Source organism: Equus asinus, chromosome 2, assembly GCF_041296235.1.
Source record: "Equus asinus isolate D_3611 breed Donkey chromosome 2, EquAss-T2T_v2, whole genome shotgun sequence".
Classification (NCBI taxonomy): Eukaryota; Metazoa; Chordata; class Mammalia; order Perissodactyla; family Equidae; genus Equus; species Equus asinus.
The window spans coordinates 115,231,183-115,242,554 of NC_091791.1; the positions used below are offsets into that span (position 1 = coordinate 115,231,183).

Sequence of the window (11,372 nt, forward strand, 5' to 3'; positions counted from 1 at the left end):
CTGGCTGCTCCTGGTCAGCTTCCTGGGTGTGCTTGAATGTCACCACCCAGAGGCCAGCCCAGCCAGACCACGGTTCTGCTCTTTGCCAGCATGAATTATAACTTTTAAATATTTTATCTATTGTGGGCCACGGCTGTCTCCTCTCCTGGAAAAGGCTGACAGAGATATAGAGAATGAAGCAGGGAGGACCCTATCTGTCTGCGTCACAACTGCGTCCCCAGGCCCAGGCACTGGGTTTGTGCTCAATGAAAGCGTCGAGCTTATGATGCCCAGACAGGCCAAGAGCTGTGTGCTAACTGAGTCATGATGCTAGACTTTACCCCCTTTGGTCACTCCAGGCTGCTGAGTACCAGTGTTCCATCCCATTCATGTTGCAGTTCTCTGTGGTCCCACATCACATAGCCCATCTATAATTACACCCACTTCACGTGCCTCTCAGAATTGCAAGTCCCCACCAAGGGCCCAGGGCTTATTAAAAAGCAAGGGTGAGGGGCTGGCCCTGTGGCCGTGTGGTTAAGTTCGCACACTCCGCTGCAGGCAGCCCAGTGTTTCGTTGGTTCGGATCCTGGGCTCGGACGTGGCACTGCTCATCAAGCCACGCTGAGGCGGGATCCCGTGTGCCACAACTAGAGGGACCCACAACGAAGAATGTACAGCTATGTGCTGGGGGGCTTTGGGGAGAAAAATGAAAATAAAATTAAATTAAAAAAAATTTAAATAAAGCAAGGGTGAATCTGAATTTAGGTTTGTTTTTTTTCCCCCCTCACAGACCCAGATCTGAGAAGACCTGGTTCATAAGAATAATGGATCAGCACAACAATAATAGCTAACATTTCAGGAGTAAGCATTTGGCATGTGCCAGGCACAATGCGAATGGTTGTGTGTGACCCCATGGAATCAGCATGTGGACCCCACTATGAGAATAGGACAGTGTGTTCGTTTCCAGTGGCTTTTGTAACAAATTCCCACAAACTGAGTGGCTTAAAACAACATAAATGTACTCTCTCACTGTTTTGGAGGGCACAAGGCAGAAATCAAGGTGTTGGCAGCTTTAGTTCCTTCTAGAGCCTCGGGGAGAATCCATTTCATGCTTCTCTCTAAGCTTCTGGTGTCTGCCTGCAAGCCTTAGAGTTCCTTGGCTTGTAGACATACCACTCCAGTGTCTTCCTTGGTTGTCACATGACCTTCTCTTATCTGTGACGTTTCTCCTTTTCTTCTCAAGATCCTTACCTTAATTACAACTGAAAAGACCCTTTTTTCAAATAAGGTCACATTCACAGGTTCCAGGGATCAGGACTGAGACATATCTTTTCTTTCTTTCTTTCTTTTCTTTTTTTTGGTGAGGAAAGTTCGCCCTGAGCTAAAATCTGTTGCCAGTATTCCTCTTTTTCTTGAAGAAGATGTCCTGAGCTAACATCTGTGCCAGTCTTCCTCTATTTTATATGTCGGACACTGTCACGGCATGGCTTGATAAGCGGTGTAGGTCTGTGCCCAGGATCCAAACCTGCGAACCCTGGGCCGCTGAAGCGGGGAGTGCAAACTTAACCAGTGTGCCACGGGGCTGGCCGCATGGACATATCTTCTGAGGGGCCACTGTTTACGATATTACGGACAATGAGTCTTTTCTTCTTTGAGGCCACACCATCAGTACACCAAGGAGACTGGATCTGAGCCTCATCCATCAGCCTTGATGCACCAAGTTCTTGAGCTCAGCAACCAGTCACACAAAATAATACCATTCTCTTTAATGCTGGACCTTTCTAGGTATTTAATGACAAATGTGGGTGTGAATCTCCTAGTGTGGAATTAGCATGCTGTGTTTCTCAAACTTTTTTGTTGACAAGATTTTTTTCCCTGGAACTGATTATCAATTTATTCAGTTATAACATTGCTTTGAATATGGTTTGGGAAATGTTGGACTAGATATTTAAAGAATTATACTTAAACATTTCCTTTTATCATTGTCAAATAAATAAATGCATATTATTTTTTAAAAAGACACATAACACAGAAGAGCTTATCACAAAAAAAATTCTCTTCCCAAGCCAGCCTCACTCCCCAGAGACCAGCACTCCTCTGATTTTAGTTATGTTGGTGGTTGCTACCATAAACAATATGATTTTATTGCTCTTTCTTGATTTATCAAATTTAGATACTATCTGTTAAATCCCTGCCATGAAATTTAAGGATTTACCTATTTCCATCCCTCTCCTAACCTCCACCTGAATTGATGGATATATTCATAATTATTTAAAATTATCCTTATAACTTTAATCTCATTTAGAGATTTCGTTTGCATGTATGTGTTCCTTTCTCTTAAATCCACATTCTCTACTGGGGCCGTGAGTCACTTGTATGGGCTCTGTCTATAAGATTGATTCTAAATGCTGACAGCTAGTGCTAGGGTTCACACGATCATGATTGTGTTAAGATTGCTTCCCTGTGTGAGGGCCTGTGCTGGGATTTCATTCCCTTTTGCTGCCTGATGGGGTTGTTGTGAAGGATAAATAATATACCACAGAAAAAGCCTCTACAACAGTGCTTGGCTCAGAGCTCTTCCCTGATTGCTCATAATCATGTGGCATTTTAGTTTGGTTCTAATTTAGATCACAGTTTTCTTGCATGTCTACTATTTTCCTGGAGTTTCTAATTGCCTCGCCTTTTTTTTTTTTTTTTTTTTCTTAACCAAAGAATAGTATGTGCCTTCACCGTGTCCTGAAGTTTATTCACCCTCTTGATCATACTCTCTGACGCATAGAACTCTTTTTCTTCTTGGAAGTATCCCCTGTGAGTCCTGGCCCACTGCTCCCATGGCCCCCCACGTCTCTGCCTCACTTTTGTCTTGAAACGCCCCTTCGTTGTCCACTCACTTCCCTGACTTCTCAGTTTTTTCTTGTTCTTGCTGGTGTGTGAGAGGTAAACTTGGAAGGCCCTGTTCCTCTGTTGTCTAGCATCCACTGTGACTTAGGAGAAATCTGGTGTCTGTCCCAGCCTTGTTCCCTCATGGATGGCCTGGTGTTTGTTTCTCCTCTCTCTCTCTCTCTCTCTCTCTCTCTCTCCCTCGATTAAGTTTTGTGATCTCCTCTTTTTACCCAGTGTTCTGACATTGCAGAAATTCTCGCAGCAGGAGCCTTTACTCACTACCCTGCCCCGCTCTGTGCCACTCCTTTCCATGTTAGTCTCCTGTTTCCTCCTTCTTCCTTTTTAACTCTGTCAGATACTATTCTATTGTTTCTTTGGTAATTTCCTCTCCTCTATTTTTTCTGTTCTTTTACTCATTGCCTTCTGTTAGTTAGATGTTGCACCCCCAGAATTGATTCCCTGAGACTCTGAACTTTTAGCTCCTACTGTTTGTAACTGTCAGATAGGTTTGGGAAATGATAGTTTGCTGTCCTGTTTGATTTCAAATACCCACGCACACACCCGCTTCTCCCCAAAACATGAAATCAATAAGGAGAGCAAATACAGCCACACACAGCCCTCAGCTGCAGCATTACTAGGAGACCGAGAACGCTGTGACATTCACATATTTTCTAGAGCTGTTTTTTTGTTCTATTTTTCTGGGTTATTTCCTTGAGGATATTTCCAGCTTGTCTATGGAATTTTTATTTGAGCAATACTACTCTCGATTTTTAAGCACTATTTTTTGTTTTCTGAACTTTCTTTTTGTGGTATCCTGTTTATGCATAAAATTTTGTCTAAAATATCTCTGAGAATACTAATGAGAATTTTTAGGTTAGCATTCTCTTCTGTTTCCTGGCTTTGCTCTTTTTCCTCTGGGGTCGGTGGTTTCGTTGCTCTTGGCCTTTCCCTTTCATGCCACTTGTTTCCTGGGCCATCTGGCCTTCCTTGGGTGTCTGTTTATATTTAAAGTTGATGGGCTCATTTGGGGTGGGTAGTGTGGATGTCCTCTGCTAGGCACTGGTGGGCCAGCTTCAAGGACTGGCTCTCTGTTTTAGGGCCCAAGTAGGGGAGGGAAAGGGAGACACAGGGCAAGAGGAGCAGCTGTGTGGCCACCCCCCAGTGCCAGAAGGGCTGCATTCTGGGGTGCTAGAACCCTCTGCTGTTTCTTCTTGAGCAGTGGACGTCATTTTCTGTGGTTCAGTTTGTCTGGGTAAATGCTGGCCTGCCCCTTGCTCTGAGCAAGAGATGGAAGAGATGGAGCAGGGTCTGGACTGTAGCTGACCTTCATTACCTCCCTCTCACAGGGTGTTCTGGGCAGGCACCCTTGTCTGTCACCATGCTTGGGTCTTCAGGAGCCTGTTGCTGTCTGACAGCTGCTGGCTGTCACCGGTTTGCCACATTGGAACTTCTCTGTGAGAAGGAGCAGCAGACTCTAGATGGAGCCTGCCGAGGTGAACCAGACATCTCAGTCATAGACTCTGAGGGCCTGGAAATTGCCCGGTCTGACCCCCTCATGTTATAGATGAGGAGACCGAGGAGGGTCAGAATGGTGGCAGGGCGCTCTGTTTGGGGAATTGTCTCAGGGCCCTGCAGGGGTGCAGGGCTCTGGAGTGTGGCTCCATTGGGGTTCGCATGAGGCGGCTGGACTCCCTCCACCCCTTCTTCCTGGCTTCCCATCTTAGAGCCTGAGCACAGGCCTATGCTCCTCAGAGCCCTGGGGAAGGTGGCCCTGCACAGGCTGTTGGGTGGCACGCTCTGCTGTGTATTTAGGGGAGCCACTGTCAGGGGCCCCGGGCCCTGCTGCCACAGCACCTGAGATGCTGCCATTTCATCCTGGGATATGCCAGCTTACCTCCCAGGGTGTGGGCGGGAGGGCACTGGCACGCGCACCTTTGCCCTCATGGATTTGTGGAAGAGGCTGGTGAAGGCAGGGCACAGAGGGAGGGGATGCACCCAGGGGTGGGAATGGTGAGGCTGCGGAGGAGCAGGTCTGGGGACACAGGAGAGGCTGTGGGCTGCCCTGAGACTGACGCTCCATCCATGTCGCCCGCAGGTGAGAGGCCATTCGCCTGCAGCTGGCAGGACTGCAACAAGAAGTTCGCGCGTTCCGACGAGCTGGCGCGGCACTACCGCACGCACACGGGCGAGAAGAAGTTCAGCTGCCCCATCTGCGAGAAGCGCTTCATGCGCAGCGACCACCTGACGAAGCACGCGCGCCGCCACGCCAACTTCCACCCGGGCATGCTGCAGCGGCGCGGCGGGGGCTCGCGGACCGGCTCGCTCAGCGACTACAGCCGCTCCGACGCCAGCAGCCCCACCATCAGCCCGGCCAGCTCGCCCTGAGCGGGGCCGCCGCCGGGCCTGCGCAGCAGCCCAGCCCGCCCGGCCCGCGAGCCGGCCCGCGAGCCGGCCCGGCCCACGACAGCCATGAGCAGATGCTCTCACTCCCTCTGTGATTCCGTGTCTTTTCCTTTTGTAATAAGAAAGAAGAGAGAACTTTATGAAGTCAACAAAAAACAAAATTTTCTTCACCTCAGGTGTTAAAGTTAATTTGTAAAAAAACAACAAAAAAAATTTCAAAAAACACCATCCACAGATTGCACAATAGACATGCCCACGAAGGTGAGATTCGCGGTGTTGAACCCCCTTTCTCAGGGATGGACATGTTCCACGAGGTCAGTGAGGACACCCCTTTCTTCCTGCCGCCTTACTCTGTACATAGATTTGCACTCTGGAGGTTTCTGGTAGGTTCTAGAACACACTGGGACAAAGCAGGCAGAGCAGCGCAGGCGGAGCGCAGCACTTGGCAGGCCTGTGGGGCCGCCCCTCATCACTTGGGAGCAGGCATGTCACTGACATTTGCTTCCAGGGCCTGTTCCTAAGCAGGGGCCCCCCGTCACCCTCATCCTGCCCACCCAGCCTGCAGCCCCTGCCCCGCAGCCCAGCCAGGCCGAGGACACCAGTGTTCAGGGGGTTGCCTTAAGCCATGTGGGGCAAAGGGGCATTCCACCCCAGGGCTGTCCGCTGTCTCCCTGCCTCCAGGAGCCTCTCCCTGGGCGTCACAGAGCACTGGGAGCAGAGGGGCAGGCCCTGGTGGGCAGAATACTGCACAGCCCACAGGGCCCGGCCACACCCGCCGGCCTGGGACCTGCCCGAGGTCTGTGCCCTGTACAGGGATGCCTCTACCCTGGGTCCCTGCAGAAGGCACATGGGACCTTTCACTATTTCACCATGTTCTCTGACTGGAAAACGAGCCTGAGAAGTCTGATCTTCTGCAAAAAAGTCTGCAAGTGTCGCTGGTGCGTTCAGTTCCTGAGTTCTCCTGGCGGCCCTGCCCTGAGACTCCTCTGTTTGAAGTGGTGGGGGAGGTTGTGGGCCGCCTTGCTAGAGCTCTGTGTATGGGGCCCTGCATGTGGCCGCAGTCGGTACTTCGCAGAGACTGTTCTGTAGCGAGAGGGCAGAGCATTGTGACTTGGAACTTTTGGGAGTGGTGAGGCAGATGGTATGGGAAATGCCGTTGGAGAACGTGCATTCTGCTTTCTCCCCAGGGAACACCAGACGGAGAGTTTTGGGAAATGCTGTTCTCAGACCCATCGTGTGCCCAGCTCAGAATTAGCGAACCTCCAGCTTCTCTGCAAGCTTTGCATCCCTGACTCCTCCCTTTCCCTCCTGTTTCTCCCCACCTGCCCACCCCGGAAGGCCCCAGCCCACACCCTGCCTGTGCAGTGCTGGGGCTGCGGGGCCCCACCACCAGCCTGCTTCTGCTAGGAGAGAAGTAGCACAGGGCTGGGCATCTTCTCCCAGAGCAGTTTCTCCTGGAGCCCCAACCTGAGCTGGGTTGGGGTTCGAGCCCTGGTGGGTCCATCAGGCTGGGCTCCAATGCTCTCCTCCTCTGCATCCAGCTGGAGCATCCATCCCAGCACTGTTGCCCAAGCACTGCCCTTCCCTTCCTCCCGAGAATTAGGGCCTGTAAATACAGCCCAGGACAGTGTGTGTGTGTGTGTGTGTGTGTGTGTGTGTGTGTGTGTGTGTGTGTGTTGGGGCGGGGGTGTGAGTTTGGGGCAAATGTGGGATATCTTTCAGAGACCTCTGCTCATTTTGACGAGGAGGAACGACCCTTGGGACCTCAGAGGGCTGTAGATGAGCTTCCTGGGCCCAGAGTGCCTTGGTGGTGGCCATTCTGCTTCCACCCCCGCCTTTCCATGGTGTGGGGTGCAGCACAGAGAAACCCAGAGACCTAGGCCTGGCTGGTGCCCCCAGCCCCTGGCTGCTGCTTTGGGCTGACTCCAGAGTGGACAGGAGCCCTCTGTCCACAGTGACCACAAGGGTGGCAGTCTCCCGTCTGCAACACTCTGGGTGCCCACTTCTAACTCTACTACATGTCAGCTGGAATTGGCCAATGGTGTGCTGGTAGCTTCTGAGCAGCATGCTAGGTACCAAGTTGGGCAGTAGTCTTGTTCTTGCTGTGGGTGGGAGCTGGGTGGGGACCAGTGGGGAGGGCGGCCTTTCTCTGTTCAGGTGCAGGGCTGGCTGCCCCTGCCACCATGCTCCATTTGGGCTGCATGACAGCCCTGCTTGCATTGGTTCAGGAGAAAGAGCAGAATACGCTGTGGAGCCTTGGGATGAAGAGCACCCTGAGTGCCTGGGGTGAGAGACCTTCATGCCCAGTTCCAGAGCGAGGCCCAGTGGGCCTCAGAGCTCCCTCCCAAAGCCGTGTCTGTGTGAGGTGGAGAAAGCCACACTCTGAATACATTTCATGTCTCAGGAACTCACATTCCAGGTTCGGGAATTTTATTCCAAAGTCCTTTGGTGTGCTCACCGTCCACAGGTCCCCGAAGGCAGGGAGAGGGAGCTGCATGTCTCTCGGAGGCCACACAGTGCTATCCCTGGAGGAGGGAGGGTCTCCTTGTGATCTGCCCACGGCATCTCGGAAGGAGGGTTTGCAGCCCCACATCTATCTGCACATAGGAAGGGGAAAAGGACTCTAAACCCAGTTGTCTTGGAATAAAAGAAGAGCCGGTTTGTTTTAGAGGTGGGATGGGGGGGTGGGGGAGGGAAAGCGGGCGTTTGCTGTTTCCAAAGAGAGCACTTAATTTAATTTTTCCTCTAAATGACCCAGGGCTGTTCCATCTGATAGATGGAAGGGTAACATTGCCTTAAAACAGAAATATGCAGGCATTGGCTATTTTTGGCAAACGAGTGTGTCTTCATTCCCAAAGTAGTTCTTGTCTAATGGTAGGGTGTGGCCCTTCTGCCATGGGCCTGGCCTGTGAGGTGGGACACTGCTTTTCTGACTTAGGGCACCCGGAGGGAATTCCTGCTCCGACTTCTGGACACTCAGCCTGGGGCTCCAGGCAGCAGACTGTCCAGACCCATCTGGGGCTAAAATTCATCTCACCTGAAGGGCAGGAAAGATCTCTGACTCTCAGGCTGGGTTCAAATGGGCTCTCACTAGCACCTCATCATCATGAAATGTGGAATGCACGTGGAAGAGGGTGGTGGGCCTCGGAAAGACGCCCTCACTCAGGCCCCCATGGAAAGCAGTTACACGGGAGGACCCTCCTGAAACAGCCTGCATTTTCTTCTAAGATATAGAATGTCTTCCCAGCCTGGGTCTATTTCAGGGTCTTTCATTTTTCTGGTTTAAGGCCATGCTTGCTGGCTTCAGTGTGACTGAGGAACCAACCCATAGGACTCCTAGAAATCATAGTGAAAACTCAAACCTTTATTTTGTAGCAGACTTCAGTTCTCACAGGCTAAGGGGGCAGAGGTCTTAAAGCAAAGGTTGCCTGAGTGAAGGGAGAGTTCCCCTCCAATAAAGCCTAAAAGTATCCCTGGACTCAACCATCAGGAGGCTGGTGTTCGGCTCACATCCCAACCAAGAAATCCCCTCTTTGTGTCAGCCATATTAGGGGAACAGTTCTCAGCTCCCCAAATGCCTACTGAATCTTACAGCCATCCAGAAAGACACATGGACACAGTCCCTTACACAAAGGGTCCCGGGGTCCTTTCCTGTCAGGTGCTATGTAGGAACGGGCAGTGATGCCCTTGATGGGAACATGGTCCTGGAGGTAGCCTACCTGTATCCGGCACCCCCACCCAAGGCACTCAAGGTTTGGGACACACACCCTCTTTATTCTGAGGCTATGCATCCGGGCCGGTGCAGGATTCGCCACGGTGCAGCCTCCAGGTGCAAACATCAGTGGCACTGGCGTCCCTAGACCTCACCATGCCCTGGGTCACAGTTCAGATCAGTGAAGGGTGATTCAGAGGTAGGGCAGATAGCCAGGCCATAGGCAGCCCCCAGCCCACTTGTTGAGATGTGCAGAGAGGGCTCATGGCCTTCTGTGGTCCCAAGTGAAATGTGGCAGAACTGAGGTCTCCATTCAAGTCTTCTGCCACCCAGCCCAGAGCCTCCAGGAGACCCAGCCTCCTTTCTTGACAGAAGTAGGTGCTAAGGTGGACTGCACAGGGTCATGGCACTCTCCGGGGACTTCATCCTTGATCTCAGCGAGCAGGAGTGCCACCTAACAGGAAAACATGATCTGAGCAATAGCATCCCCTCATTCTTGACTCCTGGTTTTGGCTGTGTTTACGAGGCTACATGATTATTTTGACTTCTGACAGGTATCACTGATTGTTTTTTCTTTTTTAGCCCATTTTTAAAAGGTCATTCAGTCAAAGGCACAGTGCTAGAAGGTAAGGGTCTGATATATTAGTCACATCACAAGCAGTAAAAAATGCTTTTTGGGTCACCCACATCATTTGCCATCCAAAGATTCCATATGCAATTCTGGTGACCATATTTTCCAAAGCTAAAACTGAGGGTGTGGGCCAATGCTTTTTAAATTCAGGATCACCCTGGGAAGAGCCAGTTCCTATGACTGGTTTTCCTGATTCTGAAGCGAGGTTTCAAAGATTCATCCTAGACACATTCCACAGAATTTTGTACCAGAATTTGGATGCCCAATCCAGCTTACTACTGATAAATACCTGAACATCATTTAGGGAGAAGGCCTTCCTCCACCGGCGGTTCCATCCCTCGTTGGTTAGGAGAGTTGAATTTGGTGGGAGGTGTGAGCTCAGGGTTCACAAGGGCAGAGGGGCCACGCTTGGTTTCTGCTGACCCCTCCCGCGATGTCATACTTGCAGTGCAGCCCCCTGGCCCTGCCCATCTTCTCCCCTTCTCATGCAGCTTTAAAACCGTACTACTTTTATTTAAAGATGAACAGGATGGAAGAGAAGTAGCGTCCCCTACGCCGTGCATCATACATTGCCTATGGGGGACACAGAAAGCATGGGGTGGACCGCACGATCGGCTTTCTCCCAGGGCTCAGGGATGTCATCCTATGACCAGTGGACAGGCTGCTACACACTTTCATTTGGAAAGCAAGTATATGAACTGAATGCCTGCAAGGTGACCACAGGTCTGGTTGAAGGCTGTTCCTCTCACTCAGAGCCCAGGGTGGCTCCCTCCCCAGCCCACCCTCCATGTGGAGGGAGTCGGCCACCTCCCAGTATGGCTCAGACACTGCTGGGGTCAGGGGCATCCATTTCCGGGTCAGGGTGCCTGTTCTCTGGGTGTGTGGGTGAGAGATGTCACTCCCCTGGCTTCACCTTGTAGGGTCCCAGTGTGGTGAGGACCCCAGGGCTTGAAGGCCATGGCAGGAGGTTCTCCTGAGCAGCTATACATTGTCAGATGTGGGGCTTGCTGTGGCTCCCACGTGATTGGGAATTGCTTGTGTGGGTGTGTTGGGTGCATGCATTGGGGTCTCAGTCACCCCCAGACCCTCACAAATGACCCCTTCCCCATCCAAAGCCTTTGATGGAGCTTCTCTGGAATCATTTGCCAAAATCCCAAGGCAGAATCCAAGGGTCCAAGACCATTTCCATCAAGCACACATTTTTCCTTTTCTGTAGGAACTTTTTTTTTAAACCAGCACCACACCATGCTTCTGAAAGCCACATTTCATCTTTCCTGGATCACTACAGTGAAGTATTACAGTTGTACAGTTCCCAATCTGGCCTTGGCTTGCTCGGATAAAACTTTGTATGTATTTTGTATGGCATAGATTCTATATTGTAATGATGTCCTATGCAAAAAGAAAAAAATTAACTAAATTGTAAATTTTATTGTTTTAACGTGTATGCATGTTTAGTGACGTTTACATTTTGAAATAAAATTTATGATTCATTATTTTATTTGCCGAGCTGGTTCCTGTGAAGGGCATGCTTTGGGGAGGATCTGGGAACCAAAAGGGACAAACTCAAGCAGTTGTATGAAACTGGCTGATGGGCAGAAACCAACCTGGAACTTTGCAGGCCCCACAGAGGGAAAGGAGGCTTTGCAGAAGAGCCGTTTGCAGAGAGTGAAGGCTCTTTGGGCTGTCCCCTCCCGCCTAGCCCCGCCCATTTCAGCTTATCACATTCCCACTTCTGGGCCCAAACCTTCTGGCCCTTGCAAAAAG

General features: G+C 50.9%; 1 protein-coding gene across 1 annotated transcript in view; it reads left to right on the forward strand.

Moving 5' to 3' along the window:
- The window catches only part of KLF13 (KLF transcription factor 13), a 51,539-nt gene extending 40,433 nt beyond the window's left edge, over positions 1 to 11,106 (forward strand). Inside the window, exon 2 of the mRNA XM_044763175.2 lies at positions 4,958 to 11,106. Coding sequence (XP_044619110.1) covers positions 4,958 to 5,247 — 290 coding nt within the window. The 3' untranslated portion in view covers positions 5,248 to 11,106. The remainder of the gene's footprint in view (positions 1 to 4,957) is intronic.
- Positions 11,107 to 11,372: the final 266 nt, after the last annotated feature.